The sequence below is a fragment of the Mastigoproctus giganteus genome, chromosome 9 (genome assembly GCF_048544385.1).
Source record: "Mastigoproctus giganteus isolate SK-2022 chromosome 9, ASM4854438v1, whole genome shotgun sequence".
NCBI classification, from domain to species: domain Eukaryota; kingdom Metazoa; phylum Arthropoda; class Arachnida; order Uropygi; family Thelyphonidae; genus Mastigoproctus; species Mastigoproctus giganteus.
The window spans coordinates 95,289,599-95,311,981 of NC_143583.1; the positions used below are offsets into that span (position 1 = coordinate 95,289,599).

Genomic DNA, 22,383 nt, shown 5'->3' on the forward strand with positions numbered 1-22,383 from the left:
GGATTTCCTGTAGCGCTTCATTGTTTGTCCTTGAAAACCAGTTCCAGTACTGCCTTGAGCTGACCTTAGTATTCCGGCTGGCAGTTCGCCAAAACTTGCTGTATGAGAAGAAAGTAAATAAATAGTAAGTGGATATTGCACGCCGTTATCTAGTGCAAATGTACTTTGTAATCACTCCGGTTTAATAGTGGCACACTCTCCTTGCTTTCCTTTACTGTTATTGATGTCAATGGGGTAACATGATTGGATTACTAACAATTTCTGTGAGCTTCGTGCTGTTTTTGCTGTATTTTTTAAAGAAAGGTAAGTTAACTCAGAGGTATTGGATCTCTAAGCGGTAGGGAAATTAATTCCTGAGACCATTCAGGAAATACACATAAGTGAAATAAGATATCACGAAGTAATGTATTCTGGATCGGGTACTTAGCATGAGGAGAGGAGAAAAATAAACTGAAACGTTATCAGAATCAAATTGCAACTTGAAAGTTCCGATTCGACCATGATAAAGATCTTCTTAATTCCGTGTAAAAAAAACCTTTTTTGGTGAAATTTATTTCCTTTTTTGGTGAAATTCCAGGTGAGACAACTCATCTGGAATTTCATACATCTTTCATACTTTTACCTTTGATATTCTAGGTGAAAGCCGAATTTTAGCAATAAAGAAAGATCGAATTATTGCAGTTATGGTACTGCTTTAGTTTATGAATTTCGCACAATCAACTCATATAATTGTGGAATGGATCAATGTTAATCTTATCTCTTTTCAAACTTCACTATTCGTATGCATCATATTGATATTTCGATTACCCTGAATCCATTTAGAGAAATGCTAACAATGTTGGCAATCTGCCTGTTTAGAAACATCCTTCTAATTCCCACGGTTTCTGTTTAAACTCAGGGAGAGCGAGGATTATCCCCACCCGAAGTTTGTAGTCTTATTAAAAGTCTGCCATTCTTGAATATAAACGTCTACAGAAATATAAGGCAGTTCAAAAGCAGCTTCACAACTTTGCAAGCGTAAAATTTTATTGCGCACGTACCTTGTGGGGGTTGTAAAATGCTTTTATCTTCTTTATTTATGTATATATTTTTAATTTTGTTTATTTTATTTTTATTTATTATTGGTTTCATTTATATATTTTATCCCCTTATACAATCCTCCCACTTTGACACCTGACTTGTTTTTTGATTACAGAAAATCCCAGACTCAAGGGGACCCCAAATATATTAGGTATTCTTCCACTGGACTGGCTGAGTTTCGGAATGACAGACACACACACATGAATGTAGAATAATACAATGTTTATTAACATATCATACATAAAACTTGCAATAATATCTAACTGATTATAGTATTTGGCTGGAAACTTGTTATCTTTCTAACTTTTAAATGTGTATATATCTTGATCTCAAACCAATTATTTCACCAACAGTTATCCAATTCTAATACATATTCTTATACATTATATCATGGTGTCTCTTCATGTTCTTACATGGGCTTCGATAGGGCGTAGTATTCACCTCACACAATCCGTCTCACTCTACTCCTAAACAGTCTGTATACTGGAACGACAAACTACCAGTCAATGAACTGGCTAACAAAATCTTTAAGAGTTCGTTTCTCAAACTTGTAAGGAAAGTACATTTATTCAATCAAACATTTTCTTGTACCCCGGTTAACAGTAAACATTAATCAACTCAATTAAATAGTACCCTTCTGATCAATTAATCCACAACTCCTTAATAGTTCACCTGTTAATCAACTCCTACCCCAATCAGATATACTCACAATAATTCAACTTTCATAATAAATTAAAGTTCAACCTTTAACTTCACACTAGTTAGAAAACCTTTACTCAATCGTAACAATTCTTAGTTAATTATTACCTCTTTTCTTTCTATCAAACTTTAATATATAGGACTTCACTTCCAATTACAGATTACTTACGCCTTAATTATATTACACTTATATACATATATTCATCACTTAGACATCCCTCCTTAACTATATAGCATTCTCCTATAGTCCTTCCCTTATTAATATAGGTACATTTATTCTCAGTAAACTTCCTAACACTTACGTGATTGTCTGGACTTTTCTCCCTGCTCGGATTCCTTTCCTATCTGCCCTTCGTGTACTGGAATGCGGAAGGCGCCCATCCGGGATCACGGTAATCTTTCTGATGTTTTCCTACAGGGTACTGCGCGGCTGGATTTAAATCTGGATCCTATATTCCTTTCTAGTCGGCATTTTTTTCTTCCGTGGACTGAGGTGCTTTCCTAGTAGACCAGTCGTTCGACTGCTCATTTGATTATTCTTTGCCTAAAGAATTCTCAGAGTGTGTTTCTCCTTTCTCCTTCCATACTGCTTCAATGTCTACAGGTGAACATTCCTTCCTATTGTAGTCGTACGCAGAGTTCTTATCACAACTTCCATCTACCCCAGGACTTAGACCACGACTCCAACTTAGACCACGACTTTCCTTCCTAACAAAAACTCCTCGAATGCTCTTCCCAAAATTTTTCAGACCCTTCTCTCCGTTCTCTCAAAAATCCCTCCGCTTTCTTCCTGGCCAATCGGTGACTTCCACATCCTTTCCTTCGTGATTCTTATTCGTCTCCTTTTTTTTCGTGGGCGTGTTTTTTTCATCCTTTATGTCCGAGATCATTCTAGATGGTAAAACGTAAGTTCCGGTCAACTAAGGAAGTTTCAGGCCTTCTTTGTGACCTCACAAAGGTCGCCCACACCTGCTAGTAGTCATACCGTGAAATTTTTAAGAGGGCCACTTCCGCACTCAGTGCCCTTTCTATAGAGTATAAGCTCCTGTCTTAAGTGGGATTTGTTTCGGTCTATTATACTTTTACTTACTCGCTTAAGGAAACCTTTACAACCAAAATATAACTAACTGGGAGTGTCTGGAATAATAACCTTCGAATTCCAGTGTTTCCTAACCCAAGATATTTGAGTGAAAAATAACTATTTACACTACAAATAATTCTCCCAATATTTAACAAAACTTTATTAAATTATTGTAAGGGATGGTCCTTACAACCTCATTGATTGTGTCAGACACAGCCTATCTAAATGACAAGAGAACGAAGGACTTAAGTATATTACGTATATTGTATGGTTGGTTTTCTGTTTTTTTTCCGGAAACAAAATCCTACTTTCTGGGAGAAAACACATGCAACTTTCTCTCGAGACTGACTGACTCAGCTATGGTAAAAAAATCCCATAAAAATTAACTAGTTAGCATCCAATAATTGTCCAACTCCAAACTCACAATATCAACCTTTTTTCTGCCTTATTTTTTCCCTTTTACTTCTGTTCTCAGGAACAATCTTCCTTTCACCCTGTATTTCCCTAAAATTATAATCTATGAAATTGCAGTCAAATCTCAAAAGTGTCTTCATGGTTTCAAACTTCATATTGGTTGTTCTTTATCGATGATCTTGACGTATGATTTGTTGGTGTATTTCACCGTTCCAATTGAGATCATCTTCTATGCCGTACAAACTGTTTGAAATACAGACTCATAACAATGATAGCATTTGTTGAAGCGCTTGGTCACTACATGTACACATACACAAGGAGCGTCGTCGAGGGACAGTACGTGTCCTGGGACAAATGGTCTCACCATCGGCCTACCAGCTCATCTCTTCGTGAGGGAGTCATCGAACTTCGAGTTACTGCCTATCGGAGTCAGTTTATGTCTGATGTCCATTGAGCGTACTGCTGGGTTAGGACAGCTTTAAACTTGGTTCCGTCAGCGCGTTGTGAAACGCTAGAATAAGTTGCTTGCAAGGGTTGCTGAGGAGGAAAGTTTGGCAAAATTCATGGAAGAATTTCCATGGCACTTTTTGGAGATGTGAATAGCGTGAGAGAGCTTTTTAGACAGATGCAGAATAAGTTTGCTTACTTGCATCTATACGAATAATTGGTTAATAGAGATTAAAGAAATTTTAAAGAAATAGGCAAAATTGAGTATCCGGTAACCTGTAACTATAGGGAGAAAAACAGCAACTGTCTCATAAATAAACTATTTAAATTTAAAATATATAAAATGGACGAAATAAGCACATAAAAGGAGAAAAATGGAAGAAGTGTCCACAGTAGACTGGACAAAAAGGGACTAAAATATCCACAGTAAAATCTACAAAAAAATTAATTTATAAAAACAATCGAAAAATGTCGAATGAAAATAAAATTCAAAAAAGCATAGTGCAAGGCAACAACGTGAATTTCCTTATTTATTATTTTTACAGCCGAAATATCTTCATCTTAATCGCCAACTTCCCAGTTAAGTGATAATTCCTATACTGCTATGGACTGGTGGGCACCACGTGAGAGAAAAAAAAGGAAAATTTGGTTTAACAAAGAATCCCAATAATGATGAAAAGACCACCAATTCCACATTTATCTCTGTAGCGTACTTAGAGAACTGCCGATAACCTTTAAATTCTCGAGTACCCTTTAACACAGAACCCTTTGCACCGAATCGCTTTTTTATCTGTTGAACAAACAGTCATAAGCAATGAGACCTTTTTATTTCTAAGAGGTTACGAAAACGAGTGTTGATAACCTGCTTGTTCATAAACGTCCTTCTAATTCCTCACCATCAGTTTATACTCTTCGAAAACGTCTGTTATTGGTTGAACATAAACGCTTGCACAAATACAGGACAGTTCAAAAGTAGCTTCTCAACTTGTCTATTGTGGACGGAGTTAATCGATTGGTTTAGATATAGTGACAAGGCAGCGAAGACCATGATGCGTCATCTTATGATGTCTTTACATATTGCGTATATTCTAAAGTTGGTTTTCCTGCTTTAATACAGAAATTTCATCAATGTAAATTAAAAGATTATTAAAAATTACATCTTTTTTAATGGATGAAAGGTTCACCTTTATGTCGGAAATGTCCTACGGAAAAACATCCCTTCAACGCACCACACAGATGGCATGAAAGATCTTAGTAGACTGATTTTGGCTGCATTTTGTATGCAAGCCACATTGGGATCATTGAGTTCATTGAATTCGTTATAATTCGTTACACCATTAAATTCGTTACAGTCAGGCCTCAACAAATTTGTCCAAATATCTGGGTCTGGCAGCGAAATTTTCCCCGCACAAATAGTTGTGTGGGGAAAAGTCCTTAAAAAAAAAGCCGGTAGGCAGAAACCAAATTTCTTTGTCTTCAGTAGCAGCCAGGCCACTGGATTTGTCGAGTCCTGATTACAAGAGAGAAGAAAAACAGTCTTATTTAGCCTCCCTGCACATAATCACGTTTGTTTTCCCCTCATTACCTTTACATTTTCTTTACTTTAGAAAACTTCAAATGCATGATCGCTTACTGTCATATACGGGGGCAGCACTTCTTGAAGAAAAGCAGATTTGATTTGTACGAACTCCAGAAAAACAGTTCTCGACCACTCGGAATAGTAGTGCCCATTGAAGAGAAAAAGCTTGAAAGTCCACAGTATGATGGTCACTTGCAAAAAGTAAGTATCTCTTTTAAACTTTTGTTTGCGAACATTTCTTTGCTAGCACTTAGCAATTATACTGCGCAGTACATAAGAAATGCAAGTAGTCTCTAATAATTGAAAGATTATTATATATATTATTATTATATTATTATATATATATGAGAAATGTAAGTAGCCTGTAATAACTGAAGGATTGAAATCTGCTGAAACGGGTGCAGAGAAGGGTAACGAATTGATGAAGGGAACGAAAGGATATTCTTATCAAGAAAGGATTTAGTTCTGGAAATTGCAGCATCTATAGATATTAGGCACCTGCGAGGTGATCTGATTGAGGTGTTTAAAGGCTCTAAATGGATTGAGCAAGCTCAATGACGATGGCATTCATCCTCTTTGCTCAATGTACACATGTGAGGTGATACAGATTCGAACTGAGGAAGGATGGCTGCAGAATAGATGTGCTTTTTTTTTTGCTGGCACTTTATAAGCTTGCTTTCTTCCATCATTTGCCACTACTAATAGTAATACTGATACTAATCAAATACACGTGGTCTAGATCATCATCTACTCAATTCCTCATAAAGCATTGAGAAGTGTTATAGGAGAATGAGATTTTTAAGATAAATTTTGTATTCTTATCATCTTGTAACTGAGTGGTCAGGCACGCGGGTGCGTAGGTACACGTGCCTTGAGTGACCCAGGCTCAAGCCTGTGACTGCTGAATACGGTGCTGTTTCTTGTATTCTGTCTACCTTGTGAACTCCTCTGACCCGGGGGGAGGTCGTCCCGGGGTGTAAACAGAAAATTTATTTATCTCCGACAAACGCTCTGCACAGGCAATTTCCAACGTTTTGAGTTTCTTAGACTTGAGACAAACCTTCGGCTCGAACCCTCTCCCTGTTGCGCTGGTAAATATTGGAACTTTCGCTCAAGTTACGTTTTTCAGTCTGATATCCATGTTAACTGTGGTCAATTCGCAAATTGTGCAACTTTATTTTCTTATTAAGGGAAGCTCTACTCCTAATTCCAAGTATATCGATGACAACAATTGTTTAATTATAATTTTAGGGTTCTGACGAAATTTCGTTTTTTGGAGTAAACTCGAAGAAAGAATACTTGATAGTGAAGATAGCCAGGAGTCTCAATGGCCAGGCAGAAGCGTGTCTACGTTTGGCACTAACTAATGGGCGACAGTATGAATTACCCCAAGTTAAAGTAGCGAAGCCGTCTGAGGAATCCCAAGTCTTTTGTACAAGGGGTTTGAAGATTCAGTGTTTGAGTCCAATGAGGAGATGGAGAATATTTTTCAATGGGATGCTCAGGTAAGTTGCATTCCAACCATTCAAAGATTTCTTTTCTCCTGTAGTTTGTTGTAATTGTACTAAAATTTAAATCTGCTATTTGCATTTTTATCACGTTAATACTACATTGCTAGAAAAATTAACAAGACATGTAGAAAATGTGGTGCAACTCGTGCAGTTTGCGATGAAACGAGACAAAATTTAATATGGTAGGGTTCCATATATAATGACAATGAAATGAGGAGACAGGGAGAAACTTCGGACAGGTATAAAGGACATTTATAGGGGTTGTATAAGAATTACTGAAAAGGTCGCATTACAGACATCGATACAAGACTTCTGTAATTCTCTAAAACATGATCACATGACATCAGTACGGCGTATGATCCCCTCCAAGGTTAAACAGGACTGACAGCGGTGAACCATGCAAGATATAAGATTGTCTATAAGATTCTGTGGCAACAAATCCCATTCTTTCACCAGCGCAGACCTTAGCTCACCACGTGACCGGGGTGTTGGCTGTCTGCGTGCAATACGACCCCAAAGGGTGTCCCACACGTTTTCGATCTGATTTAAGTCTAGTATTTCAAATTTCAAGAAATTCTTATACCACTTGAGCTCTATGTGAAGTGGCATTGTCGTGTATGAAAAGAAAATCTGGGACAAACGCACCTCTAAAAAGTTGCACATAGGGTTCGAGGATCTGTTCTCGGTACCTCTTCGTAGTTATAACACCCCTATCAAAAACATGAAGAGGGGCGCTGCCTTTGATCTTTATTCCACCGCACACGAGAACCGCCTCAAGAGAAAGAGTCCGTTCTCTGATGTTGGAGAGTTGGTACCGTATTCCTCATCGTCTCCAGACGAAATAACGTCTAGAATCGCTTTGTAGGGGAAAACGGGCCTCACATAGAACAGAATTGTAATCTTATTTGTCAGGGCTATCAGTCGGTGGGTGCGGGACCACCTTCATGGCACCAGTTTCGACAAGTTCTGCGGTGGTTTGGGGTTAATGGGATTTTTTTTTAATTAACATATATACATATAAACAAATATACAAACACTTTTCTTATACAATCATCCGGTTCTGCAGAGAAACTTTTTATGATCATAGACCATCTCATACAAATCTATAAATAACAATAAAACACTCAAAGGCTCTAACGAAAAACATGTATGCATGTATCGTGCAACTGTTCAGTGCAGCGGCGGAACCTGGAGCAGAGTTCAATCATCGTATTGTTTACAGAATGCTGTAGTTTGGTCAAATGGAAATCACATGTGGTTTGTATGTGCCACCTTAACCGGGCAGCAACAAAGCGGTACCCATCCTCAGCGCGAGGATGTGGCCCTATATTAACTTAATTGCCTAAAAAGAGGCAGATCCCGCACCCACCGAAGGCAGTGCTAAATCAGTGGATGCCAGCAGATTTCTCTAGTTGTCCATACTAGAGAGGAAACAAGAGAAAAGAAAGAAATAAGTCACTGAAGGCTTCGTGAATTTCAGTATTACTTAGGATAATTCTGAAAGGCGAGTCAGATGCAAGAAGAAATCATCCATTCACAATGATGTGTCGTTGGAACTCGTCGTGGAAGTTGTCAGTAACTACCTTCTTCTGTTGAAAATGGTTGAAATTGGAAATTCAGTTTCAATCAAAACTTTTACATTGTCAAGCGAGAATTGCGGAAATTTTTTCCAGTAGGGAATTTTTTTAAATATTTCAATATTTAAATCCCTTTCATATTGAACGGGGCCCTGGGCTGCAGCCCAGGGCCCCGTTCAATGAAAGGGATCCCTTCGCGGTCAAAAAAAAAAAAAAATAATAAAAATAAAAACAATTTAAATTAAGAAAACTATATATTATACAAAATATTTTCGTCGCTACATAATGTTTCAACACTATTGAATTTGAATAAAATATCAATGTTTTAAAGGTCCATGAGTCCTTTCTAGTGTGAAAGTCAAGTTAAAATGTGCTCCTACTTTTTGGATGTGTTTGTGAGTCTTTAGCAACCCCTGTGCTGAAAAAATATGTGTCAGTGAAAATATATGAGGTGGTGAGTCTAGAAGTTAAGTTTTGGGAGTTGTGGTTGAGTATTTACACAGAAATAACTGTTTTAAATTTTTCAACAATTTGTGTTCTCATTTCACATAGAGAAACATTGCTCCATAGGAAAAGCATTGTGGAAATCCTATAGTGAATTTTCACATAGAAATTGCATTGGTCCATAGACTTTATATGGGACAAGATGGCTACCTGCCTTTAATTCTTTTTTAAGTGTCCAGGGATACACCATAACAGGGATAGCGACACCTACCTGTGGTGGTTATATAATATCAAGTGGAATTTTGTCATAAAAATTTGAATATTCAATGTTTTCCTATGGATGGACTTTTTCCCATAGGTTAACATAGGATTTATGGTGGGCTTGTTTTGGGCTAAAATTAGCAAAACTTTAAAATTCAATATCTCCTTAACTATTGGGACTGAGGTTCTCATCTTTGGTGGGTGAGTTCTTAAAGAAATTACTTATTTTTCAAGATTTTTTCCAGCTCCATCTGGTGATTAGGAGCTGAGATACAGAAATTGGGTTTAGGCAAAATCAAAACTTTTATGCTGATTTTACCCATTGGTTAACATTGGAAAATATATATATTTTGAACCAGATTTTTTTGTAGGTGAGAGGTAAGTGTAAGGAATAACAGGACAGTTAAGAAGAAGAGGATCCCTTTAATAAATAAATAAAGACATTTCATTACAGGAAGAAGAGGACTTATTAGAGATTAAGGAGAATTTTGGTACTGTTTTCTCTAAACAAAACATACATTATGGATACAGAATCTAGTAGGGAGATAGTTGGGGATTTGGATGCAGAGGAGGTGTTCTCTGGACAGTCTGGGGAAAAACCAGAACCCCGTAAGAAACAAAAGGGTAAAAATGTTGTTACATCAATCAAGGGAAGTTCCAAGGGTGATAAAAGTAAAAATAAACGGAAAAAATCTGTTTCTATTGACATAGAACAAGGTAAACACGATTCTGAGGGAGGTACCTCTACTGACTCGGAGTCATCAGCGTTAAGATCTCCTGAGGTTTTTAAAACATTAAAAGGTCGTAAGGTTCCTTTGATCTCTAGGGTTGTGCCTCCTGGAGACAGGGACATAATCAGTAATATAGACAAAGATAATGTAGTTTCCCCCCCCCCTAAGTTAATTGTGGAATCATCCACGTTAGTGGAGCCTGAGGGAGTAGAAGTGTTTGATCCTTCCAGTTCATCTGTATCAGATAAGAATCGGGGAGAAGAAGTGACTCAGAGATGGGAATCGATATTGAGTTCCCCACTTGACGATGATCCCGTTTCTGGACGGGTCCAGGAGGTCTCTGGAATATGTTCTGCGGTTTCAAGGATTAAAAAAGCCCTCACAGATTTTTTGTTTTCCGAATCCTGCGGGGTTACTGCTGTTGCTGCTAGTCGCATCTTGGGCTTCTGGGCAGATGTGGAAGCAGTGAATACGACTCCACTAGTGGACAATGAGCGCTTAAAGGTACGCTCAGCTGAGCTTGAGACTCGCGCGGAACTTTTTTGTAATTTGTTGAAGACGCAGACCGAGTCAGTAAGTTTGAATCCTAGATATAAAACATTTGCAAAGGTTGTTGGAAGTGGTTTGATTGGAGAGGATGAACCAGATTTATCGAAGTCAGTCGGGAATCGTGAGAGTGCTCGCGGTTCTGTTCGCGGGGCTCCTGAATCCCAGTCTGACCCTAATAACATCGTTATTTTTCGTCCATCAGAAGGCTCTGAGATTGACTCTAGTCTGAGCGTCAAATCGACAGTGACTGAGGCGTTTAAAAAAAAGAGTACAAAAACATGAAAATTAAAAATATTCGTCTATTGCGAAACAAAGCAGTTCTGATGGAGACAACTTGCCAAGATGACGTAAGCAAGATAACCGAGAATTTAACATTTAAACAAGCGGGTGTTTGTCGGTTGAGAAACCTAAGTTTTCCAATCCAACTGTGTTAATTTATGGTGTTCCCAAGGATCTCACAAATCAGGATATACTTGAGGATTTGTATTGTAAAAACCTTCAGGATTTTAATGTTACTCAGGAGGAGGTTAATCAAGAGGTTTCCTTTAGGTTTAATTCAGGTTCGGGACCAAATGTTACAAACTGGATTATAGGATTTAGCCCTCGTCTCTATAAATGCTTGTTTAAGAACAACAGAATCTTTTTGGGATTTGGATCACACCGTTTTAGAAAATTTACTGTGGTCAGCAAGTGTTTTCGTTGCCTTGGCTATGGCCATTCTTCACTGAACTGTTCACATAAAATGGTGTCATGTGGCCACTGTGCAAATAGTGGTCATATTTATGCTGAGTGTCCCAGCAAAGAGAGTTCCCCTAAATGTATCAACTGTAAGAGGAGAGGTCGCGACCACGATCACTCAGTCCGAGACACTAAGTGTCCAGAATATATCAGAGCTGTCGAGATGACAGACAGGAGAACATATAATGAGTAACGACAATTATTTTCAATCTACCACAGAGAACTTAAATCACTTCACAGGTTTAAAAGTTTTGCAGATAAACGGACAACGGTCTCGTGCTGTAGCTGATGAAATTCGTATTGCAGCTTTTGAGGGTGAGTTTGATTTGGTTTGTATTCAGGAGCCATACTATACGGCCCAAGTGGGAGGATATGCATACAAGGTTATGGGATACCCGTCGTCATGCCGAGTTCTTGCTGCTGCAGATGTTCCTCCAAAGTCATCTATGGTGGTTTTGAATCGGGATATTGTATTGACGGCCATTACTAATGCATGTTCTGCAGATATAGTATGCACGATGGTGGCGCTAAGGGATCTTTCCTTTTGTTTGGTTTCTGCATATTGTTCTCCTTTGGCAGATTTTCTGGTTTGTTTGCATCATCTGGATAGGATTTGTTCGAGGTTTGTTGGGAGTGGACTGATACTGGCTGCGGATTTGAACGCTAAATCTCATTTTTGGCATAGTGGTGTTGTTGATTCTCGTGGATCTCTGTTGGAAGACTTGATTTTAACACACAATTTAAGTGTACAGAATTTACCAGATAAGCCTTTTACTTTTTCTACTTGTCACGGCCAGTCAAATATTGACGTGACTGTTGTTTCTTTCGGGTACGCGGAGAGAATACTGAATTGGGATGTGCATTCTGATTTGCTGAACAGTGATCATAGAGCTATTTCCTTCTGTGTTGCTCCTGATAATATGCGGAGGAATTTTGGAACTGGTACTTTGAGAAGATTTTCTATGGAAAGAGTTAAATGGGATAAATTTGGTAGTTATTTGAAATCAGTGTACAATGATGAATTTGTATTATCCCTGAATAATTTGAATGCGGAAGAGTTGGTAGCTCACGTTGAGTACCATTTGTTTCAAGCCACGTTGCATTGTGCTAAAAGAAAACAATCTAAAGTAGTCCCGGTACCATGGTGGTCAGTCGAACTGACTGTTTTGAGATCTAGGGTGATGAGGGCTAGAAGAGAGTTACAGCGAGGCAGACACCTGTCTGGGCGGGATGTGAGTTGCTCGCTGGTAATTATCGATCTTTAAGACGACAGTATCACAAAGAAATTGCTCGAGCCAAGCAGGAATGCTGGCAGAAATTGGTCAAGGAGGTGGGAAATTCGGACCCTTGGGGTCTGATTTACAGAATATCACGGGATAAGTTGGTACGAGGTGAAATTTACAATACTGTGGTGACCGAAGGGGTGGAAACTGATGATTGGTTTAGTACTGTTTAACGGATAGTTGGGGAACTTTTTCCTGAGGTTGTGTTGGAGTCGGATACAGTTGATCAAAAAAAAAAAAAATTACTGTGTTAGGGTTACCCGTAAATGAAATTACATTAACCCGTATTCGTGTCTGTAAATTGCGTGTGTTCTCTGGTCGATTTGCCTGTTTTGCTGGACGAAAAAACCTCAGTTTCTGAGGGAAAAAACCTTGCTATCTACGCCTGAGACCGACTAACTCAGCCACGGAGTGAAAAAAGCCCACTAAAGTTCCTCTCGTCATCGATGGGATTCGAACCCACACCGGCCTTTTCCACCCGGTGTGGGGAGGACGGTGGCGGTACCACTGTGCTACCCACGCAGACTGGATACAGTTGATCATGTGTGTGTGGTCTTTTCCACCCGGTGTGGGGAGGACGGTGGCGGTACCACTGTGCTACCCACGCAGACTGGATACAGTTGATCAGGCCAGAATACGTCTAAGTAATCTGGTGTATGATGGTTCATCGGAGATAAGTTTGTTTTCGTTGTTTGAGCTGGGGATAGTCACCGCGAGGTTGAACACTAAAAAAAGTCCAGGGTTGGATCTGTTAGAAAATAAAATTGTGTTGAAGTTTTTTGAGGTCTGCCCAGATGTATTGCTCAAAATGTATAATAAATGTTTGTTGGAGCGAGTGTTCCCGAGATCGTGGAAAGTGGCTCTTCTCAAGATTCTACACAAGCCCAGTAAGCCTCGTGACGATCCTCGAGCTTATAGGCCAATTTCGCTTTTATCAAACCTCGGTAAGCTGTTCGAGAGGTTATTGCTTCCTAGAATAGTTGACGTCCTGACTGTTGGTAATGCTATATCGAATTTTCAGTTTGGCTTCAAGAAAGGTCATTCGACCGAGGAGGCAATATTGACATTAATTAATCATGTGAAGTCCTCTTCCGAGAAATATGTTTTGGTTGTGTTTGTAGATTTTGAAGGTGCTTTTGACTCCGTGTGGTGGGAGAGTGTTCTGAGTGTTTTGAGGAGGTCTGGCTGTGACCGGTATTTATACGGAGTAATACGTTCATATTTTAGAGATAGATTGGTAAAGGTATGTGCGAAGCACCTAATGTATAGCTATTATGTAGGCCGAGGATGTCCACAGGGATCAGTGCTGGGTCCAATTTTTTGGAATGCCGTACTGGATCAGTGGTTGCAGAAGTCTCTAGCTATAAGTTGTTTCCGTGTGGCGTACGCGGATGATTTGATTGTCGGGGTCCCGGGTGGATCTAGAACTGTGTTGGAGCATAGAATACAGGAAGTTTTGGTGGACCTTGCTGATTGGGCGGCCTTGAACAAGTTGAAAATTTCATCCACAAAAACTAAATTCATGGTATTTAAAAATCATTTTAATTATAACCGCCCACCTAGAGTAGTGTTAAACGGAAGGCAAATTCCTTTTGCGTCCAACATTAAGTACTTGGGGGTGATACTGGATGATAGGATGAGGTTCCATTTACACGTTGCACATTTGAATGACAAAATAAAGAAGTTTATTTACTCAGTTGTACGAATCTCAAGAAGAGAATGGGGTCTTAGTAAAAAAACTATGAGTTTATATTACAAGACGATCTTTTTACCAATTATTGCTTATGCTGCCGGTGTATGGATTGCGGATGTGTTCAAGGCCAGAATCCAACGTAAGTTAATGTCGTTGCAACGTTCTATGATACTGACTTATTTGTATGCACCACGGACTGTGTCTACGGTGGCACTTCAGGTGATTGCTGGATTGTTACCTCTGGATTTATATGTGGTCTATAGAGGAATGATGTATGCGATGCGGAAAGGTATTCCTGCACAATATCTAGGGATGTCATTGAATCTTACAGCTACAGTTAAGGAGGAGAAACTTCGAATTTGGACTGGGTTGGTCGGAATATGGAGAGCACGGTGGAGTTCTTCAGAGGTGGGAGAGATAACCAGGAAGATCATTCCTGTGGCAGATTTTGCCATTACTAAAGCGGTGTCGTCGTGGTTCTGTCCGTCTATGTATACCAGTTTGTTTCTAACAGGTCATGGGTCGATCAGAGATAAACTGTATTCTCGAGGGTTGGAGCCGGATCCATGGTGTTCTTGTGGAGCGGCAGAGACTTGGCAGCATATTTTGTTCTCTTGCCCTTATTATAATGCTGAACGGTGTCTTTTGGGAAAACAGATAGCTGATTTTAATGAAGATAACGTACATAGATTGGTGCAAGGAGTTAACAACTTTCAGGCCTTACAAGAGTATGCAAATGCTGTGTTCCCTAAAAGATCTATCATACGAAACCTCACGGACATTAAATTGGCTGTCTACAACCAGAATCTCCATTGATTGCATCAGGGCTTGGGAGTTTCAGACCTGGAAGCTTTTGGTCGGGTCTGGGGCTCCTGGGCATGAACCACTTAAGTGTTTTTTTTTTTTTTTTTGTTCGGCTGTTGTTCAGTTCTTGGGTTTGGGCGGCCCAAGGCTGGACAGCTGGCACTCAACAGTCTAGCACTCTCTCTGTTGAGTGTTTAATTGCGCTTTGGCGCTTCAGCTTTTAAAGACAGAACCAGGTCTGGCTCCACGGACGGGCATCAGATTGCAGTTGAAGAGTTCAGCTGCTTTCTGATGGCAAAGTGACCTGACATAAACAACATACTACACTCACAAACATCTCTCTTATATTTACTTTTATTCTTTCCTATTCAAAATTTCTTGTTTATACACTTCACTTAGCTTACATTATGAACTTAACTTAACTTACATTTTTTTTTTTTTTTTACTTTACTTCTCTTTTCAAAAATATGTTTTGTCTTCTTATTTCTTAGCTATCTTTTTATTTATCAGGTCCACTTTACAGATTTTCTGTTTTAAATGATTTAGGTGGAGATGGGCATTTGCCTGGGAACCACCCTGAACCAGTATACACACACACACACACACATACACACCACCTTAACCGGGCAGCAACAAGGTGGTACCCATCCTCAGCGCGAGGAAGTGGCCCTATATTAACTTAATTGCCTAAAAAGAGGCAGATCCCGCACCCACCGAAGGCAGTGCTAAATCAGTGGATGCCAGCAGATTTCTCTAGTTGTCCATACTAGAGAGGAAACGAGAAAAGAAAGAAATAAGTCACTGAAGGCTTCGTGAATTTCAGTATTACTTAGGATAATTCTGAAAGGCGAGTCACATGCAAGAAGAAATCATCCATTCACAATGATGTGTCGTTGGAACTCGTCGTGGAAGTTGTCAGTAACTACCTTATTCTGTTGAAAATGGTTGAAACTGGAAATTCAGTTTCAATCAAAACTTTTACATTGTCAAGCGAGAACTGCGGAACTTTTTTCCAGTAGGGAATTTCTAAAGTCACAATAAAAAGGGCAGTGGAAGACAATGTGCGCCCAGTCTACTTGCTGTGGACAAAGGCAAGTGCCATTGTTTTCTAAACCCAACTGAACAAATTTCGATTTGATGGAACCGTGCCCAGTGATGAGAAAAGACATGTAGATATTTGGAGAGAATCAAGTTGATTGCGGATGAGAAGCATTATCGATAAACTTGTATTGTAGGGATTAATGGAATTTATTTATTATTATTACTATTATATATATATATAATATATATATATATATATATATATATATATATATATATATATATATATATATATATATATATATATATATATATATATATATATATATATATATATATATTTTTTTTTTTTTTTGTACTTTGTTGCGACCTCCAAGGTTTCCCATAAACGCCGATAAGGGTTAATGAGATTCAAATTATTATATTAGGGCCACCCGTAATTTCTTACATATACCCGTTTACACATTATGTCTGTAAATTGAGTGGGTTCTCTGGTCGATTTGCCTGTTTTGCTGGACGGAAAAACCACAATTTCTGGGAAGAAAGCCAAAACCTTGCTATCTACGCCTGAGACCGACTAACTCAGCCATGGAGTGGAGGGTTAATAGGATACAAATTACTGGCTTCCTTGCGTAGAATCTACTTGAATTGAGCCTTCTTAACTCCGTCCGGTTAGAAACGTTTTCACCTGTGTCCGCAGCAACCTCAAGAGAAAGTTGATGACAGGACATCGTAGGGTTCCATCATACTGGTACAGCCAGATAGTGGTCTGTTCTGGTTGGCATAGTCCTCGGACTTCTTTGGCCAGCTCTTGTTGTAATGGTTCCTGGCTCCTGAAACTGCTTCCATAGTGCCGAGACGACACTGCATGACACATTAAGGGAACGTGCCACCTCTGCCTGCTGTTGTTATTAGGTTTTAGGAGCATTGGCGACTAAGGCCATATTGCTCAGTGTGTCTGTAAATTTCGTGTGTTCTGAGATCGATTTTCTGTTTTGCTGGAAGAAAAATCCCAGTTTCAGGGAGAAAAAACCACACTACCCTCGCCTGAGACTGACTAACTTAGCCACGTTGTGAAAAAGAGCCATAAAAATTCCTCCCGTCATCAACAGGATTCGAACTGAGGTTTTTTCCATCCGGTGTGGGGCCTGCGACTGTCTGGCTTCAAGTCGTCCATCGGCTTGCCATCTCAAAGAATCATCTAAACGACGGTGACGTTCCATTTTTATTACTGGAGATGTGGCTATCCCACTGCTATTTGATAGCCGGAATTTGCATGCTAGGATGCCTATTATATTAAATTTTGCTTTTGGTGACACTGTTCACATTAAATTATTCATGAAAAACATTTTTTTCTGTTAATTTTGTCGAGCAGTGTATATATGAATTTTTTATGAATCTGAGCCGAGATCTTTGTTGCTCTTCTATCAGTGGCTTATAATAGTATCACAAATTTGCCACTTCCATAACACATGAAAGAGGCTTCCACTTTTAACAACAATTAGCCAGAATAAAAAAATAAACACTTGGTTGGCATTTACTATATTTATTTATTTCATGTGACTAACCTTGTTTATAGACCACAAAAAGGTACTTGCATATTTAATTTACACGATAAGCAAACTGTGGTGACTATTTGAAGAACGGATGTCAACTAAGGTCTAAGTGGGTCTCACAGTCATGGCTTCCATTCTAGGGCTGCAGTTACAGACATAGAACCAACGAAAGTCAGTGATGCATTGTGCGTTGTCCTCTCTCCCTTGGAACGACAGCAAGAAGAGGAACTATGGAAGGACGAATCATGCATCAAAAATTGCTCCGATCAGACAACAAATGTGAGTTTGGAAAATGCTTGGAGAAACGCGAATTACGCAAAGGAGTGGCCCAACAATGAATCTCGGAGAAGGTGGTGCCATGGTGTGGAGCTTCTTATTGCTTGAAATGCTTGTGTGCTTATAAACTTGACTGCAAGATCTAATGTTTTGTACAATTTGGTTTTACCTATTGATATGAATTCTATGGTAATGCGTCCTGAATTGAAGCCCATCACGATAGTGCTCTGATCACAAAGTCAGGCTTGTGCTAATCCGTTAGAGGATTGGTCTTCTTGTTATCGAAATTCACCTTTTGTTCACCGAGTGCTGAGAAGAATCCCGTAGAACAAGTTGAATGATTTTATACGGGAGCATGGCTAACACGCTTCTCTTCGATTATGCACTATTTCGAAGCAAAATCTGAGAAATACTAGCTTACAGAAAGTAATAGTATTCCTCTGTGAATGGAGAAAAATGCATCAGACGGGAAATTTTGGAAAATTTACAGGATAATTACTGGACATTTGGGAAAATGTTTAGTCTTTCAAATAATTTGTCCAGTCTTTCTTTAAATTTACCGAAAAGATAATTTTGTATTCGTTTCCACAACTCCTAGAGAGCTGCATATGATAAATTTGTACAGTACAGTTCTAGCGCAGAAGCTCTTCATTACCTTATTTAAAGTACTGCATAGAGCTGATTGACATGGCACAAGAAGCACTAAAACTGGACTGTGGATCAGTGGGTAAAAAAAAAAAAAAATTCCATGTTAGGGCTACCCAAGAACGAACTCCTCTGCCCATGTGTAATATGTCTTCAAACTGCATGCGTCCTCTGGTCGTTTTGATTGTTTTGCTGGACGATAATCCCGAGTTTCTAAGGAGGACCTTGCTATCCATGCCCAAGACCAACTAACTCAGCCACGGAGTGAAAAAAGCTCAAAAAAATTATGTCATTGGTGGGATTTGACCCCGGGCCTTTCCATCCGGTGTGGGGAGGACGGCGATTATAACTACTGTGTACCCGCACGGACTGAGGATCAGTGGAAAGTAATAAATAACATTTCCCGGAGACTCTTCCGACCAGATGTGTTGTCCCAGCTGTGAAGTTTCCTGGTGGCAGGAAACTTGTTATGGTGTGATCTTCGTTCATTGGTCCAATGATTGGTTCATTGGAACCACACTGTATGAATGACAAGTCTCACCTTCACGTAATGCATAATGTTTTGCATCCTACAGACGACAGTTTTATCCTACACCATGACAATTTTATAGAACCAACTTCTACATCTAGGGAAAAAAGTCCAGGTCTTGATTCCAGTACTTGTATTAGGGCATTTAACCTATCTGGCTAGAAATCTTTAGATATTCTTTATTAAAGAGAGTCCAAAAAAACTTAAAAAACTCGAAAGAGAACATGATTAAAGTCAATTAAGACATGATTAAAATCAATATTTTTATGAACTGTGGCGAATTAACTGTAAAATTTCTTTTGGTGCAGAGAGAAAGCAGAAGAAGGAGAAGGTTCTGCGCAGGAAAACTATGTGCATGTGAAGTTAGCAATGATGTGAGTATTGAATTATATTCTTGGAAACTTTTACATTGAAATTTAGTAGGACCAACACGGTTAGACATCTAGTTTCCATTTCTTTTGTACCATAGCTGGACCACATCTTCCACGATGTTCGACTATGTCAACCACATCCCTCCTTCCCTTCTGGCTTCAGCCATGGCAAGACAAAAATGGAAGGGATTCTCACCTCCAGTTAGCAGGTAAATAATGCAAAATGAATAGCCTTAACTTTCATATTTCTTCATTTGTCAACGTTTTTTGCCATCATTGTAAAAGAGTTGTATGAGACACGACATCATAGCTCCAGGTTTTAGAACTTGAAAGTCACGTGGGTGATATTCGTTGCAGTAAAGTTACAAGTTCTCATTTACAAGGTCTTTCGTATAGTCGTTTTTCGGTGAAAACATTTGTATAAATAAGTAAAAATTGACAATATTACATTGGAAATTGGTGGAATAATGAGCAGATAAACCTGCACGGAGTGCTATCTGCCTTTAATTTCTTAAAGAATTACAGGTTATTCTCAGACATTTCTTGGTACTTCCTACACCACTGCTTCATTGAACTCCTGCAATGCTGCCCTTACGATACCATCAGCCTCACATACCTTTTAAAAGTACTACTCACTCACACAAGAAATCGAATGTAACGTTCAGTTAAAGTGTTACAATATGGACAGAGTTCATGCTGAGATAGGCATTTGTTCACTTTCCAATTTGCCTATGAGAAGGATCGAAGTGAATCCTTTATACAAAATAAATCAATGAAAAATAAATTATTTTCTCTTTTTCTAAATTTCGACATTCCTCTTTTCTAAGTGGCCAAAATTTCTCTTGTTTCTTGAACCTTTTACTTCATTGATTTTTCTAATTTCTGATCACTGTGTAATACATCAAATTGTCGCGCATACATTGAATTGTCATAGGCTATTTGCCTTTCACAAAATTGTCAATTTCTCCGAACTGTCATACACCGAATTATCGCATACAGTGATTTGTCATGCACTGAATTGTCTTTTAGTATTAGCATCAGCATTAGTAGAGGCATATGATGCAATAAAGCAAGCTTATATAGCATCAGCCAAATGTTTGTCTATTTCTGCCTTGAACTTAAGTTGTTGACTCCACTATGAGAGATGGAAGTTTGTTCCAACTATCAACCACCCGCTTGCTAAAGGCGAGTTTTCGCACATCTGTTCTACGACTGTCTTTCTCCAATTTGAATTTATGCCCCCTCAGGTAATGTAATCTGAGCAAGAGGAAGAATCCAATCAGCAGTGAGCTTGTTAAAATCATTGAAGATCCTATACACCTCAATCAGATTACTAGGTGCTTAGTCTCCAGGCACTATAATTTACAGAACTTAAGCCTTTCTTGGTAACAGCAACCCTTTGTCCATTCACCAATCTCGTTGGCCTTCTCTGTATTCGTTCCACCAGCTCTACATCCTTCTTAAAATGAGGCCTCCAGACCTGTATACAGTACTCAAGGTGTGGCCTGACCATTGCCTTATACAAGAGGATAATCACCTCCATATCCCTGCTCGCAAAATTCCTGTATATCATTCATACAAATCCATGAGCTACTCTTGCAGTCTGTTTGCACTGCTCAGAAAACTTCATATCTGACTGCACAATTACCTGAGGTCTTTTTCATTCTCCACTACCCTCAGTTAAGTACGACACGATTGATATGTTACTCTGGGGTTACTGCTACCTATATGCAGTACTTTACATTTATCAATGTTAAACTTCAATTGCCACCTCTCAGCCCATCTGCTCAACTTTTCCAGATCCTGATGCAATAGTGTACTGTCATTAACAAACCTGTCACCCTTCGTATCGTCTTCAAACTTGGACATTAACCTTTATATACCTTCCTCAATATCATTGATAAATACAGAAAACAACAATAGGCCCAACATCGGGAAACCCTGGGGAATTTCGCTAATAACATTACTCCACGAAGCGCAGTGTACATTGATTACCACTCTCTGTCTTCTCCAACTCAATCATCCCTTTATCAGTTGTAGCAACCTGCCCTTTAAGACATACTGCTTTAATTTATACAGTAGTCTTCCATGTGCAACAGTATCAAAAGCTTTCCTGGAATCCAAGTATATGATATCAAAATTATTTTTTGCATCCAGTTCCTTTGTGACCACATCATAGTATTTAAGTCTTGGACCATTTTAATAACTGTACGTTGAAAGTAATTATTAATTTGTGCAGATTTAAACACCATAATCCCATTGAAAAGAAGAGTGAAAATGATCAGAAAATTAAAAATGGCTTAAGGAATTGTTTCGAAAATTACCGGACAAGTAGAAGAGCTATAAAAATGAGGGAAGATTAATTTGAAGTGAATGCCAAATAACGTGATGCTACACAGCTAATCTTAGGGTTGTAATTTTCACGCTTGAGATAACCCTATCAATTCCTATAAATTCTTATAACTTTAGTTATACCGTTTTACGAAAAGAAATGTATATACTCAGACTTCGAATACTAGTCTAAACACATGACATAAATTGTTCATCAGACCTTCCGAAAGAGCCGCTAAAACTTCAGGGCTTGTGTGCAGCTTTTGTCTGAACACGTATAGAATAGAGTATAGGGGATTCGGGAATACCAGTCATCCCGTTTGTGGAAGCTAAAGGAAAGGTAAAAAACTTTTGCGTACCCTTTTCTGCACTTTAAACTACGAGCAAACAAATTTTGAGTTCGTCTTGGAAAAGCTTATATACTTGATGTTACATCGTTGTTTAAACGGACATCTTGGCAACTGCGATGTATAGACAACCCTGATGAAGAGCGTGCACACATAACAGCACACATCAACCCCCCCCCTCCCCCCATACGTCTGAAAACGAATAGATTGCTCCTGTCCGAATCTCTTATTTTTTGGTCGCATACAAGTGATGGAAAAAATAATGGAAACACCTGTGACAAAAGTTACAGGTATGCACTAATATGGTATTGACCCCTGCCTCTTGGCTTTTAAAACAGCTTCTACGTGGAATAGATGCAAATAAATTTTGAACTGTCTTAAGAAGAACGTTGGACC

At 38.9% G+C, this 22,383-nt stretch overlaps 1 protein-coding gene across 1 annotated transcript in view; it reads left to right on the forward strand.

Annotated features, from left to right (window-relative positions):
* Window positions 1-234: 234 nt before the first annotated feature.
* LOC150080560 (uncharacterized) overlaps window positions 235-22,383 on the forward strand; it is a 57,070-nt gene continuing 34,921 nt past the window's right edge. The window contains exons 1-5 of the mRNA XM_090380736.1: window positions 235-303; window positions 5,329-5,501; window positions 6,552-6,805; window positions 19,247-19,312; window positions 19,408-19,518. Of these exons, the coding sequence (XP_090236862.1) occupies window positions 240-303; window positions 5,329-5,501; window positions 6,552-6,805; window positions 19,247-19,312; window positions 19,408-19,518 (668 nt within the window). The 5' untranslated portion in view covers window positions 235-239. The remainder of the gene's footprint in view (window positions 304-5,328; window positions 5,502-6,551; window positions 6,806-19,246; window positions 19,313-19,407; window positions 19,519-22,383) is intronic.